We start from the raw sequence: 20,957 nt of genomic DNA on the forward strand, positions 1-20,957 counted from the left end.
ATCATCATGACCAGGTGAAAATATACCAGTTTCTTAAAAGAAAAGTTTATGTGCATTTGTTCACATTTTAGTACTATGATATTCAGTGTGATTGTTATTTTGAACTACACCAAACGGCAGTGGTAGGATGTTAATGGTAGTTTTTGTATATGTTTTCATTTCTTCCTGGAAAGACTTTTTTTAATTTCATATACTCTGAACATGTCATGATATTCTTTGTGCACATGAGACTGCGTACAAACTACTAAGCTTTGTTGCCTAACAGTGTGGAAGAGATATAGGTCCTGTCTCTCTAAAGTCAGACGACGGCTGTATTGAATTCATGTTGATTGAATTTTAGCTTCCTCTTAACACGCTTAATGTCATGCGAATCTGGAAAATATTCACATGGACCAATCGAAAAACATTCTGTTGTGGTTTAGGAATGAAAGCAACGTGGAACAAATGTTTTTAAGAGCTATATGTTCTAAGCAGTACAAATACGGATTATCACCACCAATTTTTTCAAAGGCTTCGGTTGACTACAGTCGCTTGACCTATGTGTGAGAAATCATTGCTGACATCTGCAAAGCCACTCATTTCGTGTAGTTAGAATTAGCCTCACCTTGTGTACAGTCAATGCCTTTGTATCCAGGCGTACAAGAGCACCCATAGGGGTCTGGAACACACAGCTGTAGACCTCTGCATGCTGTCTGGTTATCGGTTATGTAGTTGCAGCGATACTCACAATTACGCCCAAAGCGATTACCTCCACACACTGTATATCAAAGGACAAGTTCACCTCACATGTGGATGGAGGGAATGCAGCAATATTAGTAGAACACATCAGTGAGAGCTTGAGGAAAATCGGACAATCCGATCAAAAGTTATGAATTTTTGAAGTTTAATCGCCGGATGAGAAAACTGCTACAGCTTGTAATGTCACATGTGGCGAGAAATTACGCAGAAACTTCAACAACTTAATTTTTCTTGCATAATAAAAGAGTACTTCACTTGTCTACTTCAGAAGAAAGGGGGAATAATATTACCTTTAACATACGTCAGTGATATGTCGAGGGAATGTGTTTTTTTTTTCTCTCTCTCAAAAATTACATTTGGTGGAATTCCCTTTATATTTTCTTTATATCGTTCTACGATTTCAAAGGCGATTGGTATACTTTTCAGGTTGAAACCAATTTTGACAAAGAACGTTCATTAATTTTGTACCATTCATTTGTTTAACCGCATATGAATTATTGTAATATTGTATGGGGCAACTGTAATAGATCCAAAATTGATTTGTTATTTCATTGCAGAAAAAAAAAGCCGTCCAAATTTGTACACATTCACCTTATTTAGCCCATACCGATCCTCTTATTTAAACAACTGAAAATATTAAAAGTAAATGATTTACATCTTTATCAATCCTCTATATGCTTAATTGACGACAGTCTTCTGCATCGACACTCCCAATACATTCGCCATAATTCAGTCAGATCATTTGATTCACTTTCACGAGTTGATTCATGAGTGGTTCCCAATTGACGTGTTCTCTTATTCTTTTCTTCAATCGGTACACGTACATATATATCTCAGTCATGTTCGGATGTACACACTATATGTTTTCTTACCATGAAAATAAAAAGAAATGACTGTATTTCATTGTAATATGTATATTAAATGCAAAAAAAAATCCCAATATATTCATTTGAATTTGAATTGAATTTGAATTGAATTGAATGTGACATCTCGATTGTTGTAGTCTTCTCATCAAGCAGTGACTGTGCAGAAACTTAAAAATTCATAACTTTTGAACGAATTGTTTGATTTTCCTCAAACTTTCACAGGTATGTTCTACCAATATTGCTGCATTCCCTCAATCTTCACTTATGTGAAGGTTAACTTGTCCTTTAACAAGGCCACAATTGCCAAACCTTTACTATTTTTTTCTGGTTTAATAGATGATCTTTAAAGATTTCCTCTACAGCTAACATGAGCCTTCAATTCAAAGTTTATTTCATTTTTCGACAAAACATATAAGTTACACTTTTTTTGACAACAGAGAATAAGGTAAACAGAACATTATGTATTGAAAAGAATGTACAACAATAATTGAGGACCTTATAGTAATTAAACATTGTAGTAAAAAAAGAAACAGAAGTGGTCGAAATGAAGTACATGTATAACTTTGCTTAAAGTGCGAAAAATGGAGAGACCCACTAAAAACACAGAGCTTGTAGAATGTGGGCCCCTCTGGAAAAAATAATATCAATGGGAAGATTAATTGAAGCATTATAAATACAAAAGGAAAAAAAAGAAAAAAGAAGAGGAAGAAGTCTGGAACCCCACTGAGAATTAGATTCAGAGATAAAATACTTACTTTCATAGACGCGAACAAACATAGAACAAGACTAGATTACAAAACATCTGCTGGAGAAAAGGCTGTACGGGACAAAACGGGATGGACAAGACTAACAGACGCGAACAAACATGAAACAAGACTAGACAACAACAAAAAACTACTGAAGAAAAGGCTGTACGGGACAAAACGGAATGGACAAGACTGACAAACAGAAGACAAAATAGCAAACGAAAATTCACAACAGAGACAGCGATCTTCGACAGAAGCATGTCAAGAGAAACAGATGATAGTTGTGGAGAAAAAAAGTGATATTGTAACACCTGAGATGAGAAAAGCAAGGAATTGAAGGGACGTATATGAACAGGAGTAAGACAGAAATTCAAGTCTTTGACGCTTTGGGCGATGGCGTAGATGGCAACAGACATCCAAAAGATTACAATTTATTCTTCAAAGAGGAGCAAAGGTGAGTAAGTCAGTATGTGAGAAAGAAGACCAAATGGCTTGTTCAGTACTGTAGAGTCATACGATTGCAATAGAAAGGACTTCAGTCTCCTCTTGAAATAATATATGGATGGGGCGTTTTCCATATCATAATTCAAAGAATTCCAATAATTTGGGTCTATATAAATAAGTGTATTTTTAGCAAGGATCGTGCGTAAAAGGGGTAAATGAAATTCATTTGAACGCCTAGTGGGATATTCATGAAATGATTGGTTTTTGAGGAACATAGAATCAAAAATAGATGGAAGCAAATTGTTGCAATACTTGTACATAAATTGCCCTAAATTATACAAAAACAGATCTTTAATTTTTAAGAGCTTGTTGGAGGCAAACAACGTGTTTGTATGAGGACGTACAGGGGAATGGCAGATAACGCCGAGGGCTTTCTTTTGCAAGAGGGACACACTTTCAAGTAAATTCTGATGCGTGTTGCCCCAAACTAAAACTCCATAATTCAAATGGGGCAATATTAACGACGAATATAACATAAGTAATATTTTTTGTGGAATATGAAATTTTAATCTATTTATAACACCTATATTACGCGATATTATGTTATAAATATTATCAACATGTGATTTCCAGGAAATTTTATCGTCTACAATGACCCCCAGGAATTTAATATTTGATACTCTTTGTAGACGAGAATCACCTAAAATTATATTTGTGTTTAAACTATCAACAGTATTGCTGAAAATCATATATTTCGTTTTTTGAGCGTTGAGTGATAACTTATTAGCTCTGACCCAATTTGTCACTTTATTCAATTCAATATTGATTTTGTGAACGGAAAATCAGTATCATTATGGCCAAAAATACATTTGTATCATCTGCGAAATGAATAAAAGAGAGATCATCAGATACGCGACAAAAATCATGTATATAAATAATAAACAATAACGGCCCTAAAAGACTTCCCTGTGGGACGCCACATTTAACTTCTCTGATAACTGAATCATTATTTTTAATTGTAACAAATTGTTTTCTATCGACTAAATAACTCTTGAACCACTCCAAGGTCTTCCCACGTACTCCATAATGCGATAATTTATGAAGTAAAATGTCATGATTGATGGTGTCGAAGGCCTTGAAGAAGTCCAAGAAAAGACTAACTAAATGAGAATGATTATCACTGGCATGAACTACTCTATCAGCGAAATGTAAAAGAGCATGCGAAGTACTATGTTTCTCACGAAATCCAAACTGAGAGTTCGTAAAAACTTCATGTACCTTCAAAAAAAATGATCATTCTCTTTAGATGAATAAGTTTTTCTAAACCTTAAACAGTGAGGACAACAATGAAATTGGGTGATAATTACTGACTACAAGTTTATCGCCTTTCTTAAATATTGGTATTACTTTAGCCAATTTCATTTTATCGGGAAACACACCGTTAAGGATTGACAAATTAAATATGTGAACAAGTGGATCAGCAATCGAGGAAATAACACCCTAAAGTATAAAATTGTCTATCTCATCATAACCAGAATTTCGTTTGTTCTCAAAAGAGGAAACTATATCAATAACTTCAAATCTATTAGTTGGTGTAAAAAATATTGAATCAGAGTTACGCTGACCTAAAAATTCAGTAAAATGAGTTTCTGTGGCAAGAATAGTTTGAGTATAATTTTCACCAAATTTTGAAAAATAGGAATCAAAGATATTTGCAATATGAAGAGAATCATTAATCAATTCATCATTCATTTTAATTTTGTAAATGTCAGAGTTTTTACTCGGAACATTCATGGCCTGTTTTAAAACTTTCCAAGTATTTTTCATATCAAACCTATATCTCGAGAATTGCTTGAAATAATATCTTTTCTTTTCAGAACGTAAAATCATTGTCAGAGTATTTTTGTATGATGTATATCTATTCTTCGATCGCTCACTTTTTTCCAACTTATATTTATAATACAAACGATTTTTCCTACTAATTGAAGGAAGGATTGATTTTGAGATCCAAGGTAACCTGGGTATTATTATTATTTTTTTTTTTTGTAATCCGTTTTTTTTTTGGAATTACATCATCTAAATGATGATTGAATATTTCCATAAAATTATGTAAAGATATCATCGCTGCCAAACACTCCTGATCAGTCAGCATTCTCGAGAGCCATATCAAAACCAGCTAACTTTTCGGGTGAAACTCTACGACTAAACAAAGGAAATGAAAGAGGTTTAATATTAGATGATGTTTTAAGAGTAAAATAAGTCATTATTGGAAAATGATCAGTCATATCTGAAAGAATTATGAAAGAATCGGGGAGTGGTAGAATATTACCCAAAAAAAATATCAATGAGGGTGGCAGAACGATCTGTAAAACGTGTGGGTTTGGAAATGAGCGGAAGAAAGGATCAATGAGGGTGGCAGAACGATCTGTAATACGTGTGGGTTTGGAAATGAGCGGAAGAAAGGATGAGGATAAAATTGTGTGAAGTACATTACTAGATATATTATCATGCTCAGACTTCAGCAAATCAGTATTGAAATCGCCGAGTAAAAAACAATCCTTATTTTGAAAAACGTGTGAATTTGCCAAATCTGAATAATAAAATAAAAAATCATTAGCGTTTGAGTAAGGATGTCTGTAAACAATGCCTAACATAAGATTTCTACATCTTGGGATGAGAATTTCTATAAACAAAGATTCAACCGTATCGTCCATTCTAGAAATATCTTGATGGACAATAGTTTCAAAGGAACATGATATGTACAGTGCAACCCCCCCACTATTCTTATCAGGCCTATTATTAACAAATAAATCGTAACCATCAATTGCAAAAGAATTTTCTGCATTGGAAGTTAACCATGTTTCACTTTAATCCGATAACCGATAAAGACTGACTTTCATCAGATTCTAATAAGTACTTTAAATTATCAAAATGTTTATTCAAACTCCTTATATTTAATTAGTGTAACAAATCAAACGTATCCTCAGAGAAGTTATGAATCATATCTTTGTATTGATATACTGTAATATAATTGCATAGCATATTGTGAGTAAAATCTCAATAGAGCTTGAAATACCTATCACACACGGAAATGCTCTATGGTTACTAACAGATTAAAGCTACTCCATATACCCTAGTCGACTTTCAGAAACGATACAGAACCAACAAACAAAACAATAAATACATCCTACGGACACATGCTGTCACGGAGGTAACAGGTTCTTAAAGTTGCATGTAAACATGGTAGCAGCCATCATGATTCTTGAAGATTAATCAAACAGAAAGAAATTTTGTCCTGAACATTTCATTATTCCACAGTGTGATGACTTTGCAGTGATAACCAAGGTGATCTAATAATGGGCTATTACAAAGTTACGAAATACCAAATATTTTTGTCACAAGTTTCTAATTGTACCCTTGCAATTCACCATTACAGCATACCTCAATCGGATAACAAAATCGAAATAAGTGAATTAAAAAAAAACAGTTAGGAAACATTCTATTCAATAGTGCTAATATACACATAAACCCACATGACAGTGCAATATCCTATGAATGATTGAATTATCAAGACCGCGATGTCCAAATCCTTGTCCATCACTTGAACCCCAGACCAAACCACATGATATGAGTTCATATAAGCAAATCATTTGCGACAGCAGAAAGATGAAATGAGCCAAATAATTGTTTAAAAAGTACATATTAGCAGCTTTACTGACATTTTTCACACTGATCTCCCATAAATCCAGGGGGACAAACACACTCTCCCGTCTTACTGTGACAGATGCCTCCATTGTAGCATGACTGACAGGCTTGAAGGCATCGGCCGAGTACATCGTGGCGACCAGCTGGACAATCTATTGAAGTTAAAGCACATACCAATGTTATCACTTAGTTTCCACGTTGAAAAACGTTTTACTTGTCAATTCAATGCAATGAAAATCTTTTGATTATACCTTAGTATCATATTCAACCTAAGACTAATCCATTTTTAGTGATGCCATCTATTACTGTAAACGATAATGTGATTTGGACGATTCTTTTGCTGTGTATTTTGTGCAACTGAAGAAAAATAAATGTAAGTGATGTGTTTCATGCCGTAGTTCATCAGTTTTTATGTATCGAAAGTCAAAATTTTCGATGGAATTCTAAACTTAACAGCGACACGATATGCCTATGGCAATTTCGGGGGTTCTCTTACATGTCGTGGGAAGACATGTCTGTTCAGTATAGAGTGGCTAACCAGGGAAGTGGGAATGGTATAATTTTTAAGAATAAATAAAATCATCTACAACAAGAAAAAGACTGACAATAGAGTTAAAAGCAAGGACAACAAGACAAATCTTTGGAATGGTCAGCACATTTTTGGTAAAAAATGAATTGCTGCAGAAGACCCGTCAGCTGAGGAGACTCTCCGAGGTGTTCTGCTAACAAATGATTGAGAATCGCAGTTGTATCGGGGTATTTCTAGACACATCGGGGAATTTTGAGTCTTCTGGACTGGGGAGCAGCGTGATAATTTGATATTTAGATCGTTCAGAGCGTAAAATACGGCGTGCATAGATCGGATAGCATCGGATACATCGCACTCAGAGTAGTCACATTGTTCCAATACCATGCATCATCTCACTAGGAAGGCGATCATAGCGACCACATCGATCTGTGAATAAAATCACAAATCGTAGCATTTACGCCCTCCATCTCCATATTTGACCTGCAATTGCAATGTCGGAGTAGTGAATAGGACGTACATAGCAAAGTCTCTTGCAAATTATTTATTATATCTGATAAATTTGATTATCCTGGCCTCTCAAGACGACCGCATTGCTATCATGAGCCAGTCAATCAGGAAGCCGCTAGCGAGAAAAGCAAAGAAAGACGACTCTGGACCAGAGAAGGCAGGGAACACCGCCGCTGCTCTGCAACCCGAATCGCCTAGGTCGCCATCTTCTACAGACCACGGGGCCTCGGCCTCAGCTTCACGCGAGGCTCTCCGCCAAGGTGCTCGCCGGAAAACTGCTAAGGCTCCAGCAGCCCCATTGACATCAGCAGCCCAGTTGGATACATCGGAACTCCAATTCATCAATGAGGATGACGTAACCACACCTGCTGGCATTGCCCGGTACTTCAAAGCCGCGAGAGCTAACTTTGAAAAGATTATACAAAGAGCCGTGTCTTCTTTGATCGACAACATCAAGCAGGTGGAATTCCAGCTGGGATCAGCCATTGACTATGAGAGCCGGCGAGTCACTGAGGTGGAGGCGAAGTACTCTCAACTGGAGAAGAGAATGCAGGCAATGGAGAAGGAGGTCAGCGCTCTGAGGTCAGAAGTTGCCAAGCAACAACAGGAGATCAACAAGAGCGAACGCTTCTCGCGGAGAAACAACATCCGGGTCATCGGGATACCAGAATCCGCCAATGGTGAGGAGGATTGCGTCGCCTTGGTTGAGAAAATAGTCCGGGAGAAATTCGCTATGAACGTCAGGGTCGAAAGAGCGCATCGCGACGGGAAGCCTGCGAAAGACCGTCCACGACACATCCTGTTCAAAACGCTGTCTTATCACCAGAAAATCGAAATTATGAAGGCTCAGCGTGAGAAACTAGCGAACGAGCGCTACTACATGACGGATGACCTAACAGCCAATGACCTCAAAGAGAAGCGCAAGTGGTCTGCAACCGTACAGCAGCTGTACGACTCCGGGGTCAGGCTACGCTTCTACGCAGGTAGATGGAGAAGCAGAGGAGGAGCGCCATACGAGTTCAACTCTTAGATGGTATTGTGATCAGCCTATATCCAACACATACTCTAACAATTGTATCAATTATGTTATACTCCCTGTCTCTTACATTATTTAAACTCAGATCGTATTATGCGAATGCACTGATATATTGAGAATTTGCTATTTTTCCTTTAATTCTTTGCCTATCATTGTCAAAACTCCCTATAATATATACATACTACTCCATCAGTATACTGATGATTTGTCTCATGTACTAAAACTACCTTTTATATTTTTGCCATTAACACTTCAGAATCTATCTTTACAATGATACCTGACTTAGATAATAATGTACAACCATTCATAAATTGTAAGTATTATTTGCCGGATGTATTCAATCGTACTTTTGTAAATGTTCCTGACAAATTTGGTTTATTGCATTGTAATGCCCGGAGTTTAAGTAAGAACTTTGATAATGTCACTGATCTGTTGACAAATATGTCTTTTTCTTTCTCAGTAGTTGGAATCACTGAAACTTGGTTAAACGCCAGATCCCCAGACATATATAATATTTCTAATTATCATTTTGTCCGCAGTGACAGACAGGACGGTCGTGGTGGTGGTGTTGCTTTTTATGTATGTAAGTCTCTGTCCTATAAGGTCAGATATGACCTTTCATTTGTTCATAATTCCGCAGAATTATTATGTATAGAAATAGACATGGTCAACAGTAAAAACTTAATTGTATGTAATATATATTGCCCCCTAATAATTGTATTGATAGTTTTTTAGAAGATTTTGATGATATATTACATAATCTGAATAGAGAAAGTAAAATTATATGTTTAATGGGAGATTTCAATATAGACCTGCAACAGGATAACAACAATGTCAATCAATTCAAAAGTGTAGTATACTCGAACGCCTGTTTCCCCGTCATCGACAAACCTACAAGAATTGTAGGTAATTCGTCTACCCTTATAGACAATATATTTATCAATGTACACAATTGTCATATTCATTCAGGTCTTGTATATTCTGAAATATCAGATCATATCCCTGTCTTTGTAATGATTGATTCCCCTCCTCCTCGTAGAAATGGACAATCATTTTATGCTCGTAAATTCACCACTGAAAATGTAGCTAGGTTAAATGAAAATTTGCAGAATGAAGATTGGGAAGATGTTTTAACCTGTGACGATACCGAAAGAGCATATCAGTTATTCTGGACTAAATTTGAGATATATTTCAACATTAGTATACCTAAGACCAAGGCAGGGAGAAAACGTAATAAACCTATAAAACCTTGGATAACAAGAGGAATTTTGAATTCTATAAATAAAAGAAATATTTTGTATAAAATAAGTCTTCATCAAGCTAGCCCTGAAAACGTTTCCAATTACAAGACATATCGAAATAGATTAACAAGCATTATCAAACAGTCCAAACACATGTATTTTTCTAAAAAGATAGATAATGCTCAAGGTAAAAGTTCAATTATATGGAAAATAATCAATGAAATTCTCAATAAGAGTAAATCATCATCTGATTCTCAAGTATTTTATAAAGATGGCAATACTGTAAGTAATCCGGTAGATATAAGTAATATGTTTAATGAATATTTTGTGCATATTGGTCCACAACAGGGCTCTAAAATCGATAAGAGTAATTGTGATTTCGCAGATTTTCTGCCACAATCAATAGATTCATCCTTATTTTTAAACCAAACTGATTTTATTGAAATATTAAGAATTGTTTGTGGTTTTAAAAATAGTTATTCCGGTGTCAGTCATGATGAAATCAGCACCAATTTACTTAAGCAGATTATAGGTAGTATTTTGTCTCCCTTAGTCCATATCTTTAATCTATCTTTTTCTTCTGGTATTTTTCCAAGTTCCTTCAAAATTGCTAAAGTAATACCGATTTATAAAAAAGATGATCCCACGTGTGTAACTAATTACCGTCCCATTTCTATTCTCTTTAGTTTCTCCAAAATCTCGAGAGAATTGTGTATAATAGGTTGTATGGATTTTTGTGTCAGAATGATTTCTTCAATCCTGATCAATTCGGTTCCCGAACCAATCATTCTACTGATCACGCGCTAATGCAGTTATTTGATAGAGTATCGAGTGCCTTGGCAGATCGCAAACATGTAATTGGTATATTTATGGATCTGAGCAAGGCATTCGATACTCTTGACCACAAAATATTAAGCTACGACATTACGGGGTTCGGGGTACTGCACTTACATGGTTTGAAAACTATTTGTTATGTAGAAAACAATTTGTTTCCTTTGATTCAGTATCCTCCAATACACTACCTGTAACATGTGGAGTTCCCCAGGGTTCGATCTTAGGGCCGTTATTGTTTTTAATTTACATTAATGATATTTCAAACGCATCATCTATGTTACAGTATATATTATTTGCCGATGATACAAATGTGTTTTACTCACATGCTGACCTAAACCACCTAGTTGCTACTTTGAACAATGAATTACCGAAATTATCTACATGGTTTAAAAGTAATATACTGGCGCTTAATTTAAGCAAAACTAATTTTATTCATTTTAAATGTAAAAAAGCTGATCTACCAGAATATGAATTGTATATTGATGGTATATCTCTTGAAAGGAAAATATTTAATAAATTTCTTGGTGTGTATATAAATGAAAACCTAAAATGGGATGATCATGTAAAACACATCATTTTGCCTATATCCCGAAACGTTGGCCTGTTAACTAAGCTTCAGTATTTTTTACCAACTCGTGTATTGTTTACCCTGTATAATGCCTTAATCTTACCATATATATCGTATTGCAACATTATCTGGGCAACCCACAAATGTAACACAGACCGTATACTTCTCCTACAGAAAAGAGCAATACGAGTGTGCAGTCGAACACGCTCTCGAGATCACACCGACCCATTGTTTTTCCAGCTTAAATCCCTTAAGATAAATGATATAAATTTACTCCAAAAAGCTGTATTTATCTTTTGTCTCAAGTCAAACCTCTTGCCTCCAATATTCAACATAATATTTCGGTCAAATTCAGAGATTCACTCTTATCCAACCAGACAATCCACAAATGTACATTTATTTAACCCCAAAACCGCACTCGCGCATCATTCTATCAGACACTCCGGCCCTGACACTTGGAATTCCCTTCCCATCGAAATTAAAAACAAGACCACTATGTATTCATTTAAGAAGGCTGTAAAACTTCACCTCCTTAAGCAGTATTCCCCAGGATAACATTCTGATTCCTTTATTGTATTATAATCAAATGTATATGAATATGTACGTGATACATAATGCATGGATGTGTGCATACATATATCGATTTATTTATCTATCCATATTATGAATATGAGTATGTATAGGATAGGTACATCATGTATATTATATGAGCATGTATCTGTACGATGTGCCTTACCATTACTGCGTACATAAAACAAGCACGATATATTTTATACAATGTCAGATAACAATATGTATAAGATATTTTGTATTCACACATTATTATTTTCATAGTGCATGTTCGGTCATTACTCCGGCAAAGGCAACTGAACGTGTTAACTTTAATATCACTATCATATAGTATTTATCATCATTACTATTATTGTAAAGTAGTTGGAGTGGTACCCATACACTCTGTAACTTTCCCTTTTCCCCCTACCCTTCCCTATTTCTCTCTTTCTCTATTCCCCATTCTATTCAGAGTAGGTAAGCATATAGTCTCCATACCGTCAAGCCTCGGCTTATTTTGGAGACCCTTCTGTATAAGTTCCATAAGCTAGTATGTTTGTATTTGTCTTGTATAATTGTACTAAAAACTATGTGTCGATATACTGTTTGTCATAAATGACATGTACATGATCCTATCTGATGTAGCGGAATTAAGCAGAAATAAATCAACTCAAATCAAATCAAATCAAATCAAATCAAGGCGATCAAATCACGGTTTGGGTTAGATGATTGAATTTCTTCAATCAGATGCCACTGTCGAACCAACATGCCTGTGTAGAATGAGCATTTTAGAACAACGCCAGTCATACCAGTTAGAAACTGATATGAAATTTCACTGTTAGTTAAGTCACACGCTGTATTTACGCTCTAAGCTTCCTCTGCGATGTAGTCACGCTGTGTCCTGAGAGCAGAAAACTGACCGATGTGTTAGAAATATCCCGATTAATGACTGCCAATCCCAACAAAAGACGGCCATATCTGTTGCAGGTGAATGTAACAGAACTTTTTTTTCTTAAACGGATATGTCAAATGTCTTTGACAGACTTTGAATTGTCAAGGATTTTCTTGATATCCTTGTTTTTGCAAAAAGCCCACTATGTCTTCTTTTTGTTGATAAAATTTATTTCATTTGATCGAAAAATAGGCTTTTTCGTCAGTTAATTCATACGTTGGATAGTCTCTATATTTTGTGGCTTCGTTGGATATCTGCTTTGGTTTCTTCATCCTCCCAAGTAGCGTTTGCCTCTCTTGGACCTCTTTTTGGGCAACATGTTTGGTCCCATATCGCCTGCATCCGTTTTACGCGGCGAGAGCGGGATTCGTGAGCAAATAAGTCATGTAGCGTATAGCTGACAAGGAGACAGCGTATAATGAGAGCTTAACGCAACGTGCTGAGAGCGTTGTAAGAATCGGCCTCCATTTCAATTTTGGATGGAGCGCTTAATTAAGTTGTCATTGCGTCTTCCCGATCGCCTTACTATTGAAAGTGGAGAGAATCTGATTAGGATGATCGGCAAGAAGTTTTTGAGCATGTTCAAAATCTTATTTCTTGCCGATCTAAAAAACACCCGATTTCACTCGTTGGATGCTTTCGATTTGAACCTATGCTTCTATGTTGTTGTTTTTTAATTCATCCCCAATCCGATTGATCGGGATACATAGGCTTCCAGGTCGTGATAGTGGAACGGGGGCTGTACTACACCAAGCAGAGCAGCCCTACATACATTTACAAGTTTGTAATAGCGGCATCAGGGATGTAAAATATATAGACAATGGTGATGTCCCGTTGCTGTGGCGCTCTATCCTGATCAAAGGCCGACTTCCGCCCAATATTAATGACATGAATGAGGAATGCAGGCTGCTCTTACGACGCTTTCCAGCACGTTCCCCACTTTCATTACGCTATTTGCTTTTTCAGCAACGCTACTGTACTCTCCATAACACTCTTGAAAATTGAACCGCGAAATTTTTTTTCACATCTCATATTCTACGTTTTACATTGTTTTGTATGTACGTGCTTCCTCTTACACCCACTCCTGTGCTAATATTGTATGATAATATGGTCTCAATTTGTTGGTTCTCTAACTTATAAGCGAAGGGGTTGATCAGCCGATGCTTATGCAATCAGGTATTGCAGCTATGATCACCCTACCTCTCACAATGAGTCGCAACAAGCCAGCTCGAGCCGAAACTCTCTCGCCTGCCAGATGGAGTTCATACACCCCTCCATTTGCTGGTGTGACTTCTCCCGCAATGGTATAACTCGATGATGCTCCAGTGTATTTTGAGAGGACGTCATCGATATCGTACGTTCCATTATGTCTCCAATTTCTCTCCTTTTCATCACTGATAGGCCCCACTGGTGAGAAGTCCACTATCACATTCACATCTCCGGCATTCACAGTCTTTGTAAATCTGCCTTCTGTTGGAACAAACCTAGCTGGAATAATTCAAGCATACGCATTGACAATTTATTGATTATAATGACCTCGAGAATTTCTACTTCACCATGTAGTCAACTGGGATGTCTGCACTGTCACGCATTTCATTTCTTTTCATTTCATTTTATTTAATTTCATTTCAAAAACAGCACAAAACATTTACATTCACATACAAGCAAAAAATCATTAAGATGTTGTAACAAAGAAAAATACTGTGAATTGACAATAAATACTGTACCCTTTCTGAATACTGAATTGAAACAGAAATGGTTGGAAATGCAGTCTCCTTGTGGACAATAATTAATTACTGAACTGGACTAATGAAACTAAGACAATTTGCGCCGTGAGCACTTTACAGAGTGGATTTGGCGCAATATAAGTTGCATATAATTTGTACTTTTATTCAAAAAGGGGAAAAAGAAGAACGTACACACACACACAAAATACATACAAACAAACAAACACGAGGCAGCTCTCTTAAAAAGCAGAAAGAGAGAGACAAAGAAAAGAGAATAATCTGCGTGGAAAGAGTAACAGATAGAGTCTAAGGAGGACAGGTAATATCAATTCAATTTCCTCATGGTTGTAAAAGGCCTTTCATTAACAATACTTTGATTAAGTTCATTTAACTTCAGTTGACCATTGACGTTAACGGTTAAACTGTTAACCTCTCTGTACAAAGGAACTGCATGGATTTATTTGTATCCATTTCAACGAATAAGAGTATTCGGCTGGATGACCTTTGGCCTTGACCATTAACATCCTTGCCATATTTAGGTGTCTAGTGCATTTATTTCTATATATACTTACGATAGAAATGTCCATAAGTTATGTAGTAAGTCACTGTATAACCATAGGCCCATTTCTATATATCGTAACTTTGGGGTGAACACTGAATTTTAACCATTGTACAGAGACCATCAACGATGAACTATGTCTAGGACGATAAACATGTTTATGCAAATCATAGTTTTGATTCTATCCGTTCAAACGACCTGCAATTAATTTCTTGTCTACCTATCTATATTCACTCTTCCCTTCTAATTGTATTATAGATTCCCATGCAATTTACGTTAAAGCGAAAGTTCGTTTACTTTTACTCCATTTCAAACATAATCAATAGCACATACATACAACATGAATGAAAGGAAAGAGATCCAAACATACATACTGCCATAAGTACTACCAAAAAGAAGGGTACACTGTACTATAGGTAAGAATTGAAAGAGTAAAACATTTAGTGCAGAATAATCTAAGGGATGGAGATGGGGCGATTTACTAAAAAGCGACACATGTAGATTCTTGTTAGCTAAAGTTACTGATAATTGGAGTTGAAACTGAAATGCAATTTTTAGCCAAATTTTGTTAACCTTCCACTCTGACTGGTTGTGGCTGAGAGGAATTTTCTCAAAACTGATATTTGAGTACCTGAATATAAGAACGACCCAAGTCCAAATTTGGCTATCGTCTTTGTAATTCATTTACGAAGTCATGCAAATACAGATAATCATTCAGGTGACTGTTTTAGATTCAAATTTGTATGAATAACATCCCAATAACTGAAAACACTAAAAGCAGTAAGAAGTTATTTATTCATTTCTATTTTTCCTAAATTTTCTCTAATGGACTTGGGTCGTTCTTATATTCAGGTACTCATTTGTATGTATATATACATATATGTATATATAAGTTATTATATATATATATATATATATATATATATATATATATATATTCGTACGTAGAGTGTGAACTGCAATATGGCTGACAGTGCTGACAGTGTAAGACATATGTCTTACACTGTACTTTAACAAGAAACTGATTTAGTTGCTGACGAGGGTTCGGCCGAAACAGACTGTCCAGCTATGTCACTAATAAAGCAACGCCTTCCATCCTACTATATATTGTATTATATATATATATATATATATATATATATATATATACATACATATATATGTGTGTATATATATATATATATATGTATATATATATATATAATTCCACTGAATTGTGATAATAAAGACCTAGGTAAACAAGACAGAATGTCAACTGGATGCAACATCTTTCCTTAAAGGGGAATTCCAGCCGATATACTTCATATCATGAAGTACATAAATCAATATTGCTGTGCATAGATTTGTGAAAGTTATTGTGGTCCTTGGGCAGATAAACCAATACTCTGAAAAACCGAAAACAAATTACCCTCACACTGAACAAGGATGAGGACATACTATAGATGAATCCGATTTCAGAGCACTGTAACTTATGTCGGCCATAACTGGGAGGCTTCCAAAGAAGAACGAAAGCACTGTCAGTTGGTTATGCATAAATGTCAGTGCATAAATTATCTTTTGTTAGGCATACTTGAAGCCCCCGAGTTATGAATTACCATGAAACCAGTACCCAAACCGAATTGGTCTGTAGAAGACTCACATATTCCAGTAATTTAGCAATGTGATTCCATTACAATACCACTTGCTTAACAACTTCACCTGTCATCCTGTGTAGACTTCATGTATGCTTTCTTCTTTTGTTCTGCTTTCTTGAGCACCCAATCCTACATTCCTAAAATGAAGCTGCTATGTCATCATCCTTGTTCACTGTGATTTGTTACAAATTTTGAAATTATTGTCATTACTTATCCCAATCGCTATAAATTCTGTAACCGTGTACCCAGCGTAACTGATTATGGATTTTCAAATGCAAAAGTCTGAAAATCTGAAGTTTTCCCTTGATCATTCCTGTACTTACGTGGTAACAAAAACCTACGAAGTATCAAGCAAGTTGAAGTAATCATGACATATGAGCTGTAGCAATGCTAGATAGCAAATGAAAACATCGATTCTCTCTCCCTCTCTCTCTCTCTCTCTCTCTCTCTCTCTCTCTCTTTCCCAACTCTTTATTATACTTTCCGGGTGAAGATATAAAATATATTTCATTTATCTGACTGTGACGTCAACTAATGTTGATGGATTGCATTTTCTTCTCAATCATGTTTCGGGCTGTTGTTTTTTTTTTCTTTGATTTTTATACAATAAATCTTGCCCGTCTTAAACGAATACTAACAGCCATACCTGTCTGTAAAATATGAGTACAGTCCGCTTCACAAAGTTGTTGTTTATTGTTGTATGTATTGTAATATCAGCTGAATCCTTTGTCAATGTGAGAGAATATGATGACTTCTTTACACTTACCATTAGACCTCAGAAATATTGTCGGCACCACCGTGGACTGTCCATCTTTGGTGGCTGAACAATAAAATGCACCATATGCCCTGTGATTAGTGGTATCTGAGAGTAGTGTGTTATAATACTCTGTCGTAGGGTCATTAACAGAACGTGCAGCAGGAGGATCGGGGTTACTCTGTAGACCATTCATCGTGTAGACATAGCGACCAGTGGCAACGGTGGCATCAAGGTCTGGTGCACTTCGAAAACAGGCAAAGAACGAATTTCCACTCTCTGCACTCGTGAAGGATCGGCTGGTTGTTGATATGAAAGGTGACTGAGCTGTATGGGGGAAAATACACTCAAATCAGTTCGGGTTTAGGTTTTTAGTTCACCTGAACCAAAGGCTCAAGTAGGCGTTTGCAATTATTCATTGTCCGGCGTCCGTCATCGTGCGTCGCACGTCATGCATAAGCATTTCATAATTTCAGTTTCTTCTTAACAACACCTTGACGGATTTTCTCTAAACCTGGCAGGTAACGTCCCCAGGGGAAATAAGATTTCATTTTGTTCAAATTGGTACACGGCACCCCCTCGATCCACCTAATTATAAGGAATCTTTGAAAACCTTCTCTAGTACTGCATGATTATACAGCTGTAAATAAGAACATTGATTAGCGACGTTTCAAGTTTGTTCATGGCAGATCCGGGGTGTCATCCTTAGTGCTAAATTGGGGGAATGGAAGGGGTGCACGTCACGAGACCGACACCCACGAGTCATACAGCCCAAAAGTCATACAGCCCCCGAGTCATACAGCCCACGATTTCGACACTGCGCACAAAAGGCTCAGGAGACCCACACTATGCAAACAAAGCTCACAAGACCGGCACTACGCTTAAAAGGCTCACGAGACCGACACTAGGCAAAACAGGCTCACGAGACCGACACTAGGCAAAGAAGGCCCACGAGACCAACAGGATGAACAGCGCCGCCTATAGACCAATTAATTGTATAGGGTGTCCATATAATGGCAGAAGGAAGATATGAGAGATGGAAAAGGAGAGTTGCTAGGGGATTACCCCGTCAACTGCCCTCCCTCACCCCCTGAACTGTTCAAGATTTTTAATTGTGTTTGCGCATTTGAGCGTTTGTGAAAAAAAAAAAAATCAGTAAAAGTGCATGAGATGTTTCAAAATTAATTTCGCAAATGCCAAAACACCCTCGTTTCCCTTTCCGCGAAATACATACCGGTATACACCTGCTTAGGAAAAAATAAATAAAATGATGTGGATATTCATGTCAACCAACTAGGATAATACCCAGGTGTGAAATGAGGTTCACAAGAAAATATTTCACAAAATGGTCAATGTTGCAGTGCATACTTGCTTTACATGATATGGAAGGGGAGTAGTCATCTGCAAAGGTGCTGATTTTAAAAGTACAAATTTACAGAAAATGGTATAATCGTCTACTAGGGTAGCTTTAAGGATTCGGAAAAAGAAGATGCATCCATGAAAACGGCTATTCTATTTCATGAAAAATGTACCATTTTGAGGAGAATAATTTTACAAATACAAGCCACAAATCGTGGTAAATCGCTGCAATAAAAAACGTTTTCATCCTTTGAAATGTCATGTTCCTGTATAATATAGTTACAGAAAAAAAATACAAACTGAACTCTAAACAAGCGGGTCATCAGAAGCAGGAGGATATAGGATATCTAGAAAAAAAAAAACCTACATCCTGTCCACCGTCTAGCTAGAAATTAGGAAAGCCTATTAAGAATAGCACGATGGCATCTAAGATTAAACCATACATCGTTCTTGTCCTTTATTATTTTTTCATACTATTTTTGAGGGGGGTCCCATGAAGAGGACAATATTATTAAAAAGAAAAAAAAAAGATTATTGGTAACAATGTCGCTCCCCGCAGCGTGAAAGAACTGCCCTCTAAAAGCCACACGTGTAGAAATACATATAATTATAGTTACTTAATGTCGTTGATATGTAGATGGTGCTGTTCAAATAGTTACAATCTCTCGCTCGATAGCGTGACGAAATTGCACCCGCCATTATGTAATTTTCCCCTTCATGGAACACCTTGTACAGGTTATTGACATGTAGGTAGCGCTGTTCATCCTGTCGGTCTCGTGAGCCTTCTTTGCCTAGTGTCGGTCTCGTGACCCTTCTTTGCCTAGTGTCGATCTCGTTAGCCTCTTTTGCGTACTGTCGGTCTGTGATCCTTTATTGTGTAGTGTCGGTCTCGTGGACTTTCTTTGCTTAGTGTCGGTCTCGTGAGCCTTTTGTGCGTAGTGTCGAACTCATGGGCTGTAAGACTCGTGAGCCGTATAACTCATGGGCTGTATTACTCTTGAGCCGTATAACTCATGGGCTGTATGACTCATGGACCTATTTTTGATGTCGGTCTCGTGGACCGTATGACTCGTGGGTGTCGGTCTCGTGGGATGACCCCCAAATGACCTCCTTCACCCCCTGGACGGTTCAAAATCTTTGATTGTGTTTGCGTATGTGAGTGTTTGTGAAGAAAAATGAACAAAATTCATTAAAAGTGCATAAGATGTTTCAACATTGATTTCGAAAATGCCAAAACACCTTCGTTTCCCTTTCCGCAAAGCCCATACCGGTATACACCTACTAAAAAATCATTAATAATAATAGTAAAATGATGTAGACATTCAGATCAACCAACTAGAAAAATACCCAGGAATGAAATGAAGTTCACTACAAGAAAATTATTCACAAAATGGTCAATGTTGCAGTGAACACCTGCTTTACATGATATGAGCGGGGGGTAGTCATCTGCGAAGGTGTTGATTTTAATAGTATAAATTCACAGAAAATAATGTAATCGTCTATTATGGTAGCGTTAAGAATTCGGAAAAAGAAAATGTATCCCTGAGAACAAATATTCTATTTCACGAAAAAGGTATCGTTTTGAGAATATTTTTTACAAAGACAAGCCACAAATCGCCGCAATATAAAACGTTTCATCCTTTGAATTTCATACATTATAGCTACAGAGAAATCACAACTGTATTACTCTAAGCAGGCGGACATAAGCAGGCGGATAGGATATCTTATATGGGCTACTTAACTTGTAAAGCGAGAAAGAAGAGGGCGAAAAATCTTAGATCCTGTCCACCGTCTAGCTAGAAATTAGGAAAGCCTATTAAGAATAGCACGATGGCATCTAAGATTAAACCATACATCGTTCTTGTCCTTTATCATTTTTTCATACTATTTTTGAGGGGGGTCCCATGAAGAGGACAATATTATTAAAAAGAAAAAAAAAGATTATTGGTAACAATGTCGCTCCCAGTAGAGTGACAGAACTGCCCCCTAAAAGCCACACGTGTATAGAAATACATACTTAATGTCGTTGATATGTAGATGGTGCTGTTCAATTAGTTACAATCTCTCGCTCGATAGCGTGACGAAATTGCACCCGCCAGTATGTAATTTTCCCTTTAATGGAACACCCTGTACAGGTACATATTTGTAATTGACATGTATATGGCGCTGTTCATCCTGTCGGTCTTGTGAGCCTTCTTTGCCAAGCGTC

The 20,957-nt window shown here is 36.6% G+C and overlaps 1 protein-coding gene across 1 annotated transcript in view; it reads right to left on the minus strand.

Moving 5' to 3' along the window:
* Positions 1 to 20,957, minus strand: part of LOC139731507 (uncharacterized) — an 82,016-nt gene that overhangs the window by 56,246 nt on the left and 4,813 nt on the right. The window contains exons 2-5 of the mRNA XM_071642390.1: positions 17,402 to 17,716; positions 13,916 to 14,203; positions 6,514 to 6,651; positions 605 to 757 (exon numbers count right to left, since the gene is read on the minus strand). Coding sequence (XP_071498491.1) covers positions 605 to 757; positions 6,514 to 6,651; positions 13,916 to 14,203; positions 17,402 to 17,716 — 894 coding nt within the window. The remainder of the gene's footprint in view (positions 1 to 604; positions 758 to 6,513; positions 6,652 to 13,915; positions 14,204 to 17,401; positions 17,717 to 20,957) is intronic.

Source organism: Diadema antillarum, unplaced genomic scaffold (genome assembly GCF_040938485.1).
Source record: "Diadema antillarum isolate AM-2024a unplaced genomic scaffold, OU_Dant_1.0 seq00000376_RagTag, whole genome shotgun sequence".
NCBI lineage: Eukaryota > Metazoa > Echinodermata > Echinoidea > Diadematoida > Diadematidae > Diadema > Diadema antillarum.